Below are 18095 nucleotides of genomic sequence, written 5' to 3'. Positions count from 1 at the left end.
CAAACGTCCTGTACTTTCCGCGAAACAGTGGTCCACCTCTTCTCTCTAGAAATGAGTCAGAATGCTTTGAGGGGCACTACAGGACATCGGAGTGTTTGTATGGACCTTGAGATCAGGACGCCATCCAGACCCAGAGTCATGTTCAAAAATGGCTCTGAGCACTATGGGACTTAACTACTGAAGTCATCAGTCCCCGAGAACTTAGAACTACTTAAACCTAACTAACCTAAGGACATCACACACATCCATGCCCGAGGCAGGATTCGAACCTGCGACCATAGCGGTCGCGCGGTTCCAGACTGTAGCGCCTAGAACCGCTCGGCCACACGCGGCCGGCCAGAGTCATGTGTTTTGGGCGCCGATTGAGCTTTGGTTAGTGCTTGTGTGGACCATGTCACATCCAGGACGCCATCCAGGTCGAGCACCACGAGTGTCGATTGAGTCTTGGTTAGACCCGCATCCAAAACTGAAGTAACTGACGAAATACGTGACGAAGAGTTTTAAGGACTACTGGGCAAAGGTTACCTATATCTTGTACAGAAAGTTAGTTATAATTATAAAAGTTTATGAGAGTATCTGCAACGCAGGTCAGTAAGGAGAGATTCATTCGTTTAATTCAGGAGGAATGCCTTTAAACCATTATGTACCTCGAATTTCAGCGTTAGCTCTTGCCAACGAGTGTCTTTTCATGATGCTCAGACCCAAAATTTCATGCAACAGCATTACTATATATCCTTCGATGATGTGTCTCGAAATACTGCAAATTTTATTCATACAAGCAGAACAATCCCATGTCGAATCTTTTGAAATCTCTAACCGTAATAGGGTATGACTTCAGTTTTGGTTTCCTAAGAGGTAAAAAAATTAATGTAAATGAAAATTTTAACATTTAGCATATGCATAATCTATAAATTAAATTCACTTCCAAGAACCGAAACTTCCTTGCCGTGTCCACCGTAAGATCAAACCTTGGATAAGTACACAGTTACAGTAATGGATGTCGCGAACTTTTAAGTGAATTTTCTATTGTGTCCCCTATTTTAACTCATACGCTACTCCTTTCACCAAAGTCTGTAGCTATGTACTGCTACAATTTCGCTCAACTTGTAGTAAAATCGCATAGCCAGATTCCAACCCAAAATTTTTGCGCTGTCAAATGAAGATCCGCTTCACTGAACAGAAAACATTTCCATTAATTAGCTTCTTCCCCTTCGTTTAATAAAGTTTTACGCCTTTCTCCCGTAAATTAATTAACAGCCCTTAAAGCAGAATTTACCTTGTGACCAACATCACGGGACTACTAAGCCGGGAGGAGGTGAGCGACTACGACACTGACTATACAGTATGCGCTTAAATGGAAGGTTCTCCTCGTTTAATATGTTTCCGAATCAGTTTACAGGAATTCAATTTTTTTTTGTCTCCTGACATCGTGTCTTGGTTTATTTTACATGTGGAGCTGAACTTATTGCCGGGCAATATATCTTTAAATAAGCATCGATCTTCCATTTCAAAGACAGAATCCTGTCGTAGTCATATTAGCATTGGAAGCAAGGTATTTCTCATCGTCAGGAAATTACAATACTCAGGTCTACATTATTACCCTAGGTGAATATACTTTTTTCCTTCTTATTTCACTTATTTTATTATTTTAGCAAGCCCCCAATGAAATAATGAGTGGGGTCTGAGAAATATTTTCGTCGTTAACATAGAAATATATCTGATTCTTTCTCGGTCTCTCAAACAAAATACAGAATTTTGGTATTTCATGTACACGTGCCCGAAAACCTGTCCATAACAGTGTATGAGGGTATTAATGTGCTTTGGAGTGCCAGACCTCCTGTGCAGCACTGGAACGTTAACCATTATTTCTTTATCTTTACGTGAGATGGCATGACACAACTTGAAGAAGAGTTCTAAGTCAAAAACACTTATGAAACCGTATTCATTTTCGATGGACAGTTTACTCACTAGTTATAATAAACTTACATATTATGTAACACAATATTAAGAAACTTGTAACTGGGATGAATATTTCACTCTGCAGCAGAGTGCACCGATATGAAACTTCCTGGTAGATTACAACTGTGTGCTGGACACAACTTGAACCCGAACTTTATGCCTTTCGCGGGCAAGTGCTCTACCGACTGAGCTACCCAAGCTATCCGGCCTCACAGCTTTACTTCCGCCAGGACCTTCCATACTTCGCAGAAAAGCGAAAAGGCAAAAGGTCCTGGTTTCGAATCTCGGTCCTGCACATAGTTGTAATCTGCTAAGAAGGTTCATGTCGGGGAACACACCACTGCAGACAGAAGGACTCATTCTGGAAACATTCCTCAGGCCGTGGCTAAGCCCTGTCTTCGCAATAGCCTTTCTTCCAGCAGTGCTAGTCATGCAAGTTCCACAGGATAACTTGCTTAAAATTTGGAACGTTGGAGATGAGGTACTGGCGGAAGTAAAACCGTGAGGACGGTACGTGAGTCCTGCTCGGGTTGCTCGGTTGGTGGGAAACTTGCCCACGAAAGGCATAGGTCCTGTGTTCGAGTCTCGGTCCAGCCAAAAGTTTTAATCTGGCAGGAAGTTTCAACATGCAGCTGGGTCATGACAATACGCGATATGACAATCAACCCCCTCCCCTTCTTATTACTGATACTTAGTCGGCCGAGTATGAGACATTGTAAAATACGGTTCCACCAAAAGACTTCTTGATAATTATCTTAATTAAATCCCCAACAATTCTCCAGCCTCTTATATGACCGGGACGATGTTACTGATCTATTAGGGTGTGTTACACTTTTTCCAACAGTAGCTACTTAATTTTTGACGTAGGATTCCACCATACTGCATACCTGCTTCGTTAATGAAAAGGCTAACACATCCCAGACTTTGGATATGCATATTAGAGAGTAGAGATCGAATACCAACTTTACCTGAGTGTGGAATAGTGAATAGTTCTCGATATTACAGCCAAGTAGTAAGCGCTGGATGAGAAACAACGTTCAGCCGCTTTTAACGCCGACACCTGGCGAAGTCAGCGTTACTACCAAGGTGGAATCTCAAGAATCAACAATATCTACCAACAGCGCAGGAAAGGACGTCTCAACTCAAATCACCTTTTGAAACGTCAGTTATTTCATACAACATATATCTCCACCTTCTCTGAAGTATTTTCGAGGAAATATTGCTCTGGTAGTACTGAGCGAGCTGTTAACATAGTGGACTCTTTAAGTCAGAATAAGCGTGGGAAAATTCACAACATTATATGGGAACGAAAAGTGGACGATAATCAGTACATGTCAAGAGCATAAGATTATCAGACATTAGGTGGGTAGATCGAGTAACTAATCAAGAGCTAGTGAATAGTGTTGGGGAGAAATTTGACTAAAAAACGGGTTAGGTTATATGACATACTCAGAGGCATAAATGAGTTGTTAATTTCTTAATGGAAGCAAGTGAGGGTGGTGGGGCGGTGGTACAAATGGAAGAGGGGGATCTCCAAGGCTGCACTATAGTAAACACATGCAAAAGGATGTAGGCTGTTGCAGTTGTGCAGATCTGAAGGACTTGCACAGGATACAGTAGCGTGAAGAGCTGCATTAAACCAGTCTTCGGGCTGTAGAACAAATGTTTTAAAAAATAATTCGTAATTTGGAATTTGAAAATTTTAAAAGTTTTAGTACTTTAAGATGTCTAATTCTGCTGGGGAAGTTTGATGTAAAAGAGTTTGTTAACAATATTTTTGTCTGTCTTTATAACATTCCACTACAGTATGGTTGAAAGACTAGTAGTAGATGTGAGCTGGTGGCGCGTGTTGCAGCGTCGTCGCCGGCCAAGTGCAGGTTCCCGTCGTGGCTGACGGGCTCGCACCACTGGCACACGCTCGACTACCGCAGGGCCTACTCCCTCAAGCACCGCAACACCACGCTGCGCATCGCCAACGTCTCCACTGCTGGGTAAGTGGCCTGCATCCGCACGATAGCGATTAGACAAAAAGCTTATTTGCAGAGTATGATTCCTTTGACTTTCCGTCAATATTTTACCAGCACCACATCACGATGGCAGCTTACAACCGAGTATACTGATGATACACAATAGAAATTTTCCCTTTAATCCTGGCATCCAGTTAATTCTCATTATGCCAGCACGCAGAATCATTTTCAGGTGGAGTGATAAGGATCCAATAGTGCATAAAATAAGCCGAAACATTATGATCACTGCCCACCGCGAGACTGAATGCCGCCTGGTGGCTTTGCGTGCAAGTGACGTGGTAAGGAAAGCGTATAAAAAGAGAAGAGACGAATGTGGTATCATTCTGGCGACGACATCTAGCGCAAATGAGAACATCTACTGCTAAAGGGCAGATAATTATAGCCTGACTTGTGTGAACGAGCATGTCGGAAATGGATAAGCTGGTCAGGTGTTTGCGTGCTTATCCACGAAAAGTGGCCAAAATACGGTGAAATCACGAGTAAGCTACAAGATGTTGAACTTCCAAGCCTCATCACAGGAAATGGGGGTCGTAGGCATGTCAGCACTGAAAAACAGAATGGGCAGATCTGACAACAGAGTACAGTTCTGTTGCAGGTACAAAGTACTTGGGCTTCCATGGTACTTGTAGTACTAATCGAAGACACAGCTGTGGACTACGTGATTAGCAGATTAAAGAGGCTTCTGGGTCATTTTCTTTGTGGAGGTTGCATACAGTCAGGGGAAAGCATACATTCAGGGGCAAATTATCCTCCTCCACTTAACCTATTGTAATGCTAATTGTTTTATGACACTCTAGTGGTTGATTTGTGATCCCCTGGGGATAATCCATCCTTATGACAATCCCCCATCCCACCCCCCTCCGCCCCTCCAGGAAAGGTACACTTTTTTGTCATCCCTCCCCAGTTCAATTCTGAGCCTCTTTTCCCCTTTCTGGGAAATCACTCAGACCTCCTCTCGCCTCCCCCACTTCCCCTCTCCCCACCTCATGTGGAAATTGGTGGGCAAAGGTCTTAGTTTGAGCTGGAAAGAAAGGATCTCAGGGCACAAAATTCAAATCAATGTAATAATAATATATTGCTTAATTCAATTTGCATTCTTACTTAATCAATTTGTGGCAGGCAGGGCCCCTCCTTGGTGGGAAATAGCTATATCATTGTACCTTCACTCTTGTGATGTAAATGGTAGACACTGGGAAAACTCCTAATGGCCTTGATCCCACAACGCCTTGGTTCCCCGGAAATAATGACACACTTATGATTGATGACTTGCATATTTGGTGGCAAATATCTCATCAAACAGATTGACTGTGTGGAATATTGCAATTTGTGGGAAAAACCTCGTTTTATATCTGAGGTCTTGTATGCACCATTTCATGATTATACAAGCACCCTCGTCCACCACCACAACCCATATCCAGCGGAAACCTTCCGATCGCATCTTCGCAACGACCCCAGGTCAGATGTGCCGGGTACTATGCGAGCCAGGACATTGCGTTATCGTCCGCCCACGCGCTAGCCGCGTCTCTGCACGCTACCACACACGCCGTACCGCCAGCAACCCTCTGAGTCCCTAGCACTGGACTACGAGGCGCCGGTTGCCTGCACGGGAATGAGTGATACTCGACGTCGGCTTCCTCGGAAATTTGGCACCAGAGTACCTTCCTGTTTTGTTTCCAAACACACACCTTCCACGCCATTCAGTGGAAGCAGTTGCTCTATGTGCTCCTGCTGTGCAGATACGAAGTTAGTTCACAATAGCACCAGCAGAGGACGCTAGGAGAAATAACCTCCCTACCCCTCCTCCCTAAAAATCCCATCCTCCCCCTCTCCCCACCGTCATCCTCTGGTTTTTTCCTGTCTGACAAAGCATCAGGTGGCGGCAACTCCTTGATATTGATACATAGGACACTCCTGTCAAAACACATGCGCTCTCTCTCTCTCTCTCTCTCTCTCTCTCTCTCTCTCTCTGGAAATCACACTAACTCTTCTTTCGCCCTGAACTAAGTAGCGGATACCTGGTAAACCCCCAGCCCTACCCAAACTGCTGGGCTCTGGAAGTCTTGAAAATATTACATTTGTGCTACCCCCACTCAATCAAATCGATTGACTAATTCATTAAATCGATACTTTCTGTGTGGGACAGTTTTTACTTGCTTCCAATGGTTGGATATTACGACTGACATATTTGGCAGGAATTTCTTGGGCTATTCAGGTTTCGATGAAACTGCCCAGTTCCTAAACCCTACTCTTCCCCCTTCTGTATTCACCTTTCCTCTTACTGATGGACACAGGCAACGTTAGATCGTCTGGTGGGAAATCCATTACATTGGAGGTATCTGGAAATGGTAGTGAGAATTTCAAATTTCAGCTTACTTGCACTATGTCCTTATACAATTTGCAGGAGACAGGGTAGGGGTTCGACTGGGATATGCTCGCAATACAATTATCAGAAACAGTGGATTGATCAGTCAGGGTTCTGATGTCACAACTGGAAGTGGTACTGTATAAAATGGTTCTTGTAATTTCAAATTTCGGCCATAATTTATGCCATCACGGTTGTGTAATTCCCGACCACCTGCAGCTCTGCTAAGTGTATTTTTTAAAGCGCTATAGAATTCCCAAGTTTGTTCTCTGTAGTACACCATAAAGTAAAGGAGAGTAAGGGTTTACCGCATGATAGGATAGTACAACAACAAATCCACCTTTATTTAAACAAATACCACTCCACTTTTCTGCTACAAGACAGAGTCCACTGGGATGTAATGAGAAGCACTTAACGCCACACACAGCAACTGTCACCACATGGACTGGGCACTTTGTAAACACATACACTCAACCCACGATACTTTCCATAGTAGCTGGCATGGTTAGACGTCAGAGATCTTGGAAACTCCCATAGGTCCTCGTGCGCCAACGCCGTGCGCTGGCCATACCGGCAGCTGCCACCTATCTCCCGTCATCCACACACTGGCCGTACCGGATGCTTGGAGGGCGGAGAGGTTGCTGCTGTGACTGCCAAGCAGTCAACCACTCACTTTACATTAGGGGAATAATCATCCAGTGCAAACACTCGCCCCACGTAAAAATCTGAGAATACTCGCAACACACACGATCGTGAAGCCTTCCCAACACAGTGAGTATTAGTTTGCTGTTCATCCGCCCAGAAGGTGACACGCTTAGGTCAACTGCACCGTCGTATCCCACCTGACCGGTTCGGGAAGCTCAGTGGCGGCTCGCGCCTTAAGCTGGAAATGTCTATTTGTTCTGACCACCGGCTGCCTCTGCCACGCGTCCAGACACCAAGCTGAGTCGTTCTAGGAAGCCAGCCACATATTTATCAGTTTAATTACAATTGAATATTACCACAGCAGCACCAGTCTGACGATATTCGTGTAGGTAAGAAACGAGGGTTGCCTTGGCTTCAAGCACCTAGTGTGAACAACTTTCCAAGATCATCCAACTACCCACATCCCATACACTCAGATAATTGTAAATAGAAGTCTTTTCCTTTTTATTTTTTCGCATCGTAGAGAGAATTTGAAAACAATTATTGTTGCGCAAAAAGAATGCACGAATTCGACTTGGGTAGTATCAGTGGCGGGAGTGGCATGGCGGTGTTGGAGACCTGTTGTTTTGTAGATTAGAGCGAAAAATGGTTCAAATGGCTCTGAGCACTATGGGACTCAACTGCTGTGGTCATAAGTCCCCTAGAACTTAGAACTACTTAAACCTAACTAACCTAAGGACAGCACACAACACCCAGCCATCACGAGGCAGAGAAAATCCCTGACCCCGCCGGGAATCGAACCCGGGAACCCGGGCGTGGGAAGCGAGGACGCTACCGCACGACCACGAGATGCGGGCGTAGATTAGAGCGTCCGGCTTTAGTAGCAAAGGCGCAATGGTCTGCATGAATGGGACGTGGATAGTTGAGTGGCCTTGAAAAGTAGTTGAAATTAGGTAGTTGAAGGCAAGGCAACCGTCATTTCTTTCCCATATAAGAGAGTCTTGGTGGGATGCAGCACCTCCCGGAATCTGATTGGCTGGAAGACCGTAATGTCAAATACACTCCTGGAAATTGAAATAAGAACACCGTGAATTCATTGTCCCAGGAAGGGGAAACTTTATTGACACATTCCTGGGGTCAGATACATCACATGATCACACTGACAGAACCACAGGCACATAGACACAGGCAACAGAGCATGCACAATGTCGGCACTAGTACAGTGTATATCCACCTTTCGCAGCAATGCAGGCTGCTATTCTCCCACGGAGACGATCGTAGAGATGCTGGATGTAGTCCTGTGGAACGGCTTGCCATGCCATTTCCACCTGGCGCCTCAGTTGGACCAGCGTTCGTGCTGGACGTGCAGACCACGTGAGACGACACTTCATCCAGTCCCAAACATGCTCAATGGGGGACAGATCCGGAGATCTTGCTGGCCAGGGTAGTTGACTTACACCTTCTAGAGCACGTTGGGTGGCACGGGATACATGCGGACGTGCATTGTCCTGTTGGAACAGCAAGTTCCCTTGCCGGTCTAGGAATGGTAGAACGATGGGTTCGATGACGGTTTGGATGTACCGTGCACAATTCAGTGTCCCCTCGACGATCACCAGTGGTGTACGGCCAGTGTAGGAGATCGCTCCCACACCATGATGCCGGGTGTTGGCCCTGTGTGCCTCGGTCGTATGCAGTCCTGATTGTGGCGCTCACCTGCACGGCGCCAAACACGCATACGACCATCATTGGCACCAAGGCAGAAGCGACTCTCATCGCTGAAGACGACACGTCTCCATTCGTCCCTCCATTCACGCCTGTCGCGACACCACTGGAGGCGGGCTGCACGATGTTGGGGCGTGAGCGGAAGACGGCCTAACGGTGTGCGGGACCGTAGCCCAGCTTCATGGAGACGGTTGCGAATGGTCCTCGCCGATACCCCAGGAGCAACAGTGTCCCTAATTTGCTGGGAAGTGGCGGTGCGGTCCCCTACGGCACTGCGTAGGATCCTACGGTCTTGGCGTGCATCCGTGCGTCGCTGCGGTCCGGTCCCAGGTCGACGGGCACGTGCACCTTCCGCCGACCACTGGCGACAACATCGATGTACTGTGGAGACCTCACGCCCCACGTGTTGAGCAATTCGGCGGTACGTCCACCCGGCCTCCCGCATGCCCACTATACGCCCTCGCTCAAAGTCCGTCAACTGCACATACGGTTCACGTCCACGCTGTCGCGGCATGCTACCAGTGTTAAAGACTGCGATGGAGCTCCGTATGCCACGGCAAACTGGCTGACACTGACGGCGGCGGTGCACAAATGCTGCGCAGCTAGCGCCATTCGACGGCCAACACCGCGGTTCCTGGTGTGTCCGCTGTGCCGTGCGTGTGATCATTGCTTGTACAGCCCTCTCGCAGTGTCCGGAGCAAGTATGGTGGGTCTGACACACCGGTGTCAATGTGTTCTTTTTTCCATTTCCAGGAGTGTAATTTCCTAGAATTGAGAAGAATCCAGACACCTAGCTGGCGTCAGTATAGACATTCCACAACGTTTTTCGACGCTGTACATGTATAAACAGTAATTACACTGCTTGTGTGGAATGTGTATTGGTTGGAATGTAAATTTTCTGTGGTCAGTGTTCCGACATGCGCAAAGAAAATGTTGTGGGCGGGACGATGTGTGGTTGTAAGGGAGGTACAAGTTCTCTGTTTTTTACATGGAAAACTGCGATTTCAGTGCTTCAATAGCTGTTAGAAGTATGAAAGCTTTAATGTGGAAAATTACATCCAGTCATAAGGAGGATGTAGATTTACATGGAAAACTAATATTTCCAGAGCCACAGTTGTCACAAACAGGTAGTCGTGATACTTTGCTCATTGTGGAATGTCACCAGATTGGCGCTGTGGTCATAGTATTTAATTGTAGTTACACTGATAAATATGTGGCTGGTTCCCTAGGACGACTCTACTTGTTGTCTGGGCGCGGGGCGGAGGTAGCTTGTAGTTGGAATGAATGGACATTTGCAGCTTAAGGCGAGAGCCATTGTGGGTGAAGTTGAGCAAACTGTGTCTCACTCTGGGCAAGTGAATAGCAAAGTAATAGTCAGTATATATTGGGCGGCCTGATGGATTTTGTGTGTTGTGTGAGAAGATTCAATATGGCGAGTATTGGCGATGGACGATTATTCCCCCATGTAAATTGATCTGTTGACGGCTGGGCAGTTACGGTGACAGTCTCTATGGCCTCAGAGCATTATTATACGACCAGTGTGTGAATACCTGGAGATCGTGTGAAGACTACCAGTGGCAGTGGCCTACGGAAGTTTCTGCGATCTCTGACATCTAACCATGGCAACTACGACAGAAAGGATTGTGGTTGAAGTGTATGTGTTTACAAAGTGCTCTGTCCACTTGGTGATGGCTGCTGTGTGTGACGTTGACTGCTTCTCAGTACATCCCAGTGGACTCTCTCTTGGAGCAGAAAAGTGGATTGGTATTTGTTTGAATAAAGTTGGATTTGTTATTGTTATTATCCTATCATGCAGTATATCCTTACCCTCCTTTTTCGTTCTGGTGTTGCAGAGAAAACCAACTTGGGAATTGTATAGTGTTTTAAAAGATACACTTACCAAACCTGCAGGTGGCCAGGAATTACTCAACCGTGACGGCATAAATTCCCACACCCCCCACACCCGAAATCTGATATAACATGTATTATTTTATACAGCACCGCTTCCATTCATGACATCAAATTCTCGATTGATCAATTTCTTGTTTCCAATAGTGGTATTGCGATGCGACTCCAGTCAAACCACTGCCCTATCTCCTGCAAATTGTTTAGCGACATAGCGCAACTAAGCTGAAATTTGAAATTCTCACTACCATTTTCAGATGCCTCCAATGTAATGGATTTCCCACCAGACGAAATAACTTTGCCCGTCGCCACCAATATGATGAAAGGTGAATCCAGAAGGGGGAAGGGTAGGGTTTAGAATTCGGGCAGTTGTGAGATCGAATTCTGGATAGCCCAAGAATTTCCCGCTAAATATGTCAGTCCTAGTATCCACCAATAGGAAGCAAGGAAAACTGTCCCACACATAAGGTATCGATTTAATTAATTAGTCAGTCAATGTAATTGAGTGGGGGTAGTGGAGATATACTATTTCCAAAACATTCACAGCCCAAAATTTTGGGTAGGGCTGGAGATTTACCAGGTACCCAGTACTTTTTTCAGGACGAAAGAGGGTTTAGTGTGGTTCCTGGTGGCACGTGACAGATGCTCACTGGTCGGGAAGTAACCACTTGAGAGAAAGGATGGAGGTGGAGAGAGAGAGAGGGAGAGAGAGAGAGAGAGAAAGAGAGAGAGAGAGAGAGAGAGAGAGCATGTGTTTCAATAGGGATTTCCCAGGTATCAGTATCAAAGAGTTGCCACTACCTGATACTTTGTCGAACAAGAAGTAACTAGAGGGTGATGGAGAGGGAAGGGAGGAGGGGATTGAAAGGAGGAGGGATAGGAAGGTTATTTTTCCCAGCGTTCTCTGTTGATGATATTGTGACCTAACTTAGTCAGTATAAGCACAGCAGGGTGAGCACATAGAGCAGCTGCCTCCACTGAGGTGGTGTGGAAGGTGTATGTTTGGGAACAATAGAAGAAGAGAGTCCTGTATCAAATTACAAAGAAAGCTGACATCCAGTATCACACATTCTTCCATAGGTGACCGGCGCGTCCCAGTCTAGCGCTCAAGACCCAAGGGGTTGCTGGTAGCCCAGAGCATGTATGCAGGGCGGCATGCGGGAAGATGTGACTGAAAGGTTTTTGTCAAATATGTATAGCACGGTTTGTGACAGTGTAATTACATATGGCGAGTGCTTTTTGTTGACACTGATTTCATGATGGTACTCATTGCTCGATTGGAAAAAAGCGATGTATTTACATATTTAATTACTTTTTTTAGGTACTTTACAAGCCCTGTACCTTCCAACAGCAAAGAATGATCAGCTTTTCCCACCAAACAGATCCAACCCTGCAAATTGCTATGCAAATTGAATTTTATAAACAAGCAGTATATTATTATGCCCTCTGCAATGTAGTTGCATTTCCTGTCATGGGAGACTTCCAGTCCATCAGCTCAGCACAGGCTGAGCAATTTTTCCCACCAGTTTTTTCTCAAAGTGGAGGACTGGGGCGGTTAGTTGGGGCATGTCCTCTGGTGGTGGCATTGTGCACTAGTTCCATCAATACCTGCACATCAAGGTGAGCGCACACACAAAAAGTTTCTAACAAGATAACACCTCCAATCTGAAACAGTGTAATTATGTAATTGGGACATCTAGTTGCTGGTGGGCTAATACTTTCACCTTTCAGTCCAACAAATCTGCACATACTAAGCGATTTTTCCAGGTTTGGGGAGGGAAGGGGAGGGGCTGAGCTTTACCCGCCAAATTCCGGCAGGATAGCACCCAAAACAAAGAAAGGAAACTACCCTACATATTTTCCATCAGCTCAACATAGACTGTATCTTTTTCCTGCCAATTTCCAGATGAGTGATGGGAGGGGATGGCTGCAGAATATCCCAGGGGAGGGAAAAGTTTCTCAGCAATGAATGGGGGAGTGGTGACATAAAATAGTGCCCCTTTTCCCAGTGGGGTGTGGTAGGAAGATGTGGAGGAGGAGGGGTGGTGGGCTTCTCAAAAGGCAGATTATCTCCAGGGGGTCATAAGTCAACCACCAGCGGATAATAAATCAACTAACAGACCAAGGTGATCATAAATATATTAGCATAACATTAGGTTTAGGGGAGGGAGCTAATTTGCCCCTGAATGTGTGGAAACCACACAAACCAAATGTGCCAGAACGAGTATAACTGCACTACTTACATGACCCTTATTGTGGACCACCATCACCCAATCAAGCTTTATGTCTTTCCTGATGGTGATCACATCTTTCAGCCACGCGGTCTGAGGCGTCTTGTCACAGTCAGCGCTGCTACCCCCATTGGACGTTCGAGTCCTCCCTCCGGCATGTGTGTGTGTGTTGTCCATAGCGTACGTTAGTTTAAGTTAGATTAAGTAGTGTGTAAGCTTAGGGATCAATGATCTAAGCAGTTTGGCCCCATAAGATGTTACCAAAAATTCACAAATTTTACATCTTCCAGGAGGATAACTGCCCATGTTACAAGGCCAGAATCGCACTATCTTAGTTTCACGAGCATGATAGTGAAGTCATATTGTTGTCTTGTCCACATAATTCGCCTGGTCTGAAACTGGCGGAACACATCTGGGACAGCGGTAGCGTTCTCGCTTCCCACGCCCGGGTTCCCGGGTCCGATTCCCGGCGGGGTCAGGGATTTTCTCTGCCTCGTGATGGCTGGGTGTTGTGTGCTGTCCTTAGGTTAGTTAGGTTTAAGTAGTTCTAAGTTCTAGGGGACTTATGACCACAGCAGTTGAGTCCCATAGTGCTCAGAGCCATTTGAACCATTTTTGAACATCTGGGACACTATAAGAGCCAGCTCCATCCCCACAAACCACCAGCCAACAACTTACGGGAACTGCATGGTCGCTGAGTATGTATCTAGTATCACAAACCCCAGAAATCTACCAAGGACTTGGGGAACCAGTTTCACGCAGGAAACCAGAGCTTTAATCTACGTATTGTCAAAGTGGCAGATCTTAAATTTTTCACATTCGTTTGATAAAACAAAAAAACTAAAACATCACTAGGCCTCTTAATATTTTTCAGACAAGCATGGTAGTGATGAAGTTGTGAAAAGGATCAGTTCTACAGGTGTTTATCAATTCATATAGCTGACGATTTGGAGCGTTCCATTACAGTTGACCTTACTTCGGTGCTTTGCGTGTTAAGTTATCTCAGATATAACTTCTTAATGTACGTGACTGGGTTGAGGGCATATGAAGTGTAATGTTGTTTCTACTGTTGTTGATAAGAAAAATGGTAGAAGTTGTATCCCGGTGACGGCACCTAGCCTACTCCTCTCGAATACTCGTAGCACCCAGTGGGTTCCTGCGTTTAGCGCACTAATTCCAATTTAAGGACGTCGTCGACAATGTCATATGTCCACACTCAGTGATACGATATAAGTGCAGACGACAGTAAATTTTTCAGTTATTTTTCAAAGTCTAAATCCTAAATTTCTGAGTTGCCTGGACGCATAAAAGGCGCTACAGGAATCAACACTGTTGTGTTCCAGCAGAACAAAAAATGACTCAGCCACGGACGACTTCCATACTATAGTCGCTGTTTTATTTCTCATAATATATCTACTGAAATTATCTATAATTTCGAAAAATACTTATTAATAACTAGTAATAATAGTAACTAGTAGCAACATATTAGACCTTCTGGTGACAAACAGACCCGAACTATTTGAAACAGTTAACGCAGAACAGGGAAACAGCGATCATAAAGCGGTTACGGCATCGATGATTTCAGCCGTAAATAGAAATATTAAAAAAGGTAGGAAGATTTTTCTGTTTAGCAAAAGTGACAAAAAGCAGATTACAGAGTACCTGACGGATCAACACACAAGTTTTGTCTCAAGTATAGATAGTGTTGAGGATCAGTGGACAAAGTTCAAAACCATCGTACAATATGCGTTAGATGAGTATGTGCCAAGCAAGATCGTAAGAGGTGGAAAAGAGCCACCTTGGTACAACAACCGAGTTAGAAAACTGCTGCGGAAGCAAAGGGAACTTCACAGCAAACATAAACATAGCCATAGCCTTGCAGACAAACAAAAATTACGCGAAGCGAAATGTAGTGTGAGGAGGGCTATGCGAGAGGCGTTCAATGACTTCGAAAGTAAAGTTCTATGTACTGACTTGGCAGAAAATCCTAAGAAATGTTGGTCTTACGTCAAAGCGGTAGGTGGATCAAAACTGAATGTCCAGACACTCTGTGACCAAAATGGTACTGAAACAGAGGATGACAGACTAAAGGCCGAAATACTAAATGTCTTTTTCCAAAGCTGTTTCACAGAGGAAGAGTGCACTGTAGTTCCTTCTCTAGATTGTCGCACAGATGACAAAATGGTAGATATCGAAATAGACGACAGAGGGATAGAGAAACGCCGGCCGCGGTGGTCTAGCGGTTCTGGCGCTGCAGTCCGGAACTGCGGGACTGCTACGGTCGCAGGTTCGAATCCTGCCTCGGGCATGGGTGTGTGTGATGTCCTTAGGTTAGTTAGGTTTAAGTAGTTCTAAGTTCTAGGGGACTTATGACCTAAGATGTTGAGTCCCATAGTGCTCAGAGCCATTTGATAGAGAAACAATTAAAATCGCTCAAAAGAGGAAAGGCCGCTGGACCTGGTGGGATACCAGTTCGATTTTACACAGAGTACGCGAAGGAACTTGCCCCCCTTCTTGCAGCGGTGTACCGTAGGTCTCTAGAAGAGCGTAGCGTTCCAAAGGATTGGAAAAGGGCACAGGTCATCCCCGTTTTCAAGAAGGGACGTCGAACAGATGTGCAGAACTATAGACCTATATCTCTAACGTCGATCAGTTGTAGAATTTGGAACACGTATTATGTTCGAGTATAATGACTTTTCTGGAGACTAGAAATCTACTCTGTAGGAATCAGCAGGGTTTCGAAAAAGACGGTCGTGTGAAACCCAGCTCGCGCTATTCGTCCACGAGACTCAGAGGGCCATTGACACGGGTTCACAGGTAGATGATGTGTTTCTTGACTTCCGCAAGGCGTTCGATACAGTTCCACACAGTCGTTTAATGAACAAAGTAAGAGCATATGGACTATCAGACCAATTGTGTGATTGGATTGAAGAGTTCCTAGATAACAGAACGCAGCATGTCATTCTCAATGGAGAGAAGTCTTCCGAAGTAAGAGTGATTTCAGGTGTGTCGCAGGGTAGTGTCATAGGACCGTTGCTATTCACAATATACATAAATGACATTGTGGATGACATCGGAAGTTCACTGAGGCTTTTTGCAGATGATGCTGTGGTGTATCGAGAGGTTGTAACAATGGAAAATTGTACTGAAATGCAGGAGGATCTGCAGCGAATTGACGCATTGCGGGGAATGGCAATTGAATCTCAATGTAGACAAGTGTAATGTGCTGCGAATACATAGAAAGATAGATCCCTTATCATTTAGCTACAAAATAGCAGGTCAGCAACTGGAAGCAGTTAATTCCATAAATTATCTGGGAGTACGCATTAGGAGTGATTTAAAATGGAATGATCATATAAAGTTGATCGTCAGTAAAGCAGATGCCGCCGGCCGAAGTGGCCGTGCGGTTAAAGGCGCTGCAGTCTGGAACCGCAAGACCGCTACGGTCGCGGGTTCGAATCCTGCCTCGGGCATGGATGTTTGTGATGTCCTTAGGTTAGTTAGGTTTAACTAGTTCTAAGTTCTAGGGGACTAATAACCTCAGCAGTTGAGTCCCATAGTGCTCAGAGCCAGCCAAAGCAGATGCCAGACTGAGATTCATTGGAAGAATCCTAAGGAAATGCAATCCGAAAGCAAAGGAAGTAGGTTACAGTACACTTGGTCGCCCACTGCTTGAATACTGCTCACCAGTGTGGGATCCGTACCAGATAGGGTTGATAGAAGAGATAGAGAAGATCCAACGGAGAGCAGCGCGCTTCGTTACAGGATCATTTAGTAATCGCGAAAGCGTTAAGGAGATGATAGATAAACTCCAGAGGAAGACTCTGCAGGAGAGACGCTCAGTAGCTCGGTACGGGCTTTTGTTAAAGTTTCGAGAACATACCTTCACCGAAGAGTCAAGCAGTATATTGCTCCCTCCTACGTATATCTCGCGAAGAGACCATGAGGATAAAATCAGAGAGATTAGAGCCCACACAGAAGCATACCGACAATCCTTCTTTCCACGAACGATACGAGACTGGAACAGAAGGGAGAACCGATAAAGGTACTCAGGGTACCCTCCGCCACACACCGTCAGGTGGCTTGCGGAGTATGGATGTAGATGTAGATGTAGAAATAGAAATAGGGGAGGTAAAACAATAAAATATGTATTTGAACATATGTATCTATAAAAACAAATTCTTCGTTAGTGTCACCAAAGTGCCCGTAATTACTGAAGATAATCAAAATCCTTGTTTGCAACTACTGAAAATTGTGTTAGAGTACGCGTCTTATGTTACTGATTTAAAACGTCATCAGTGGTTGTATTTCCCGCTTACATCTGAAACTGTTGTGTGCTTACTCATTTTACAGGGATTTCTCCGTTTGGCACTAATGCTTTTGCCGTATTTTCAGGTTCCTTTGCAGCACTACACATTTCTTTACGTACGTAAACATACACTGTTACTCGGAATCGTTATCATAAAACGAGTCTTAAAATTTTAATTCGTTACTAATAGAAATGATGAGTAATTTATTTGCCTATCTTGTTATTATTCCGTATTCATTCCCCTATTAATTCTCCTATTCCAATCAATTTCGATACGGAAAAAATATAAATAAAAAATTGCTGAATGCATTTGAGAATCGAACACAGGTTCCCTGCTCCCTAGCAACATGCCGCGGTCGCTACACAAGCGGTGATTTCATAGAGTATCGTTTATCTTAAAAGAACATTATCGGCAGTCTTAACAGTTTCTTTCCTCGATTTCTAGGGAAGTATGAGTTTGCGGACCCAACGTATAATAATGAAAACTTCTCAGTTTTCATTTATCTGTCGATCGTCTCAGTTTTAAGTCGACTGCGCGTCATGAACTCTTTAGGTGGATTTCTAAAAACCTCAGGGATGCCGAGACATAATATTTTGCAGTCTTACATTTTAGGTTGTAAACAAACGGCCTGTCACATATGAGCCGAGTCGGTTGGCCGTGTCTGAGGTCTTCCCCTTGTTAGTATTTATTCGCTATATTTGCCTCTCATCTTGTAATAGAATACTGCCGGATTATAGTTATGATCTTGCATTATCCATATTTAAAGAGGACTGCCGTTCATTACACCAAGTGAAAATTTTGCCCAAATCTTACTGTATTTTCTTACGATCTTCTAACGACACTCGACGTTATTAATGTAAACGCGTCAATGACGTAGCGTACGTGTCATTCCAACCTGTGATCAGAGGGCAAATATGTAGGCCCAAATGCTGAA

The 18095-nt window shown here is 44.9% G+C and overlaps 1 protein-coding gene across 1 annotated transcript in view; it reads left to right on the top strand.

Moving 5' to 3' along the window:
• LOC126249589 (uncharacterized) overlaps window positions 1-18095 on the top strand; it is a 644174-nt gene that overhangs the window by 377242 nt on the left and 248837 nt on the right. Inside the window, exon 6 of the mRNA XM_049951253.1 lies at window positions 3815-3950. Within this exon, the coding sequence (XP_049807210.1) occupies window positions 3815-3950 (136 nt within the window). The remainder of the gene's footprint in view (window positions 1-3814; window positions 3951-18095) is intronic.

This window comes from Schistocerca nitens, chromosome 3, assembly GCF_023898315.1.
Source record: "Schistocerca nitens isolate TAMUIC-IGC-003100 chromosome 3, iqSchNite1.1, whole genome shotgun sequence".
NCBI classification, from domain to species: domain Eukaryota; kingdom Metazoa; phylum Arthropoda; class Insecta; order Orthoptera; family Acrididae; genus Schistocerca; species Schistocerca nitens.
The sequence above is the reverse complement of the archived record's forward strand: the minus strand, read 5'-3'. Positions and strand labels throughout refer to the sequence as shown.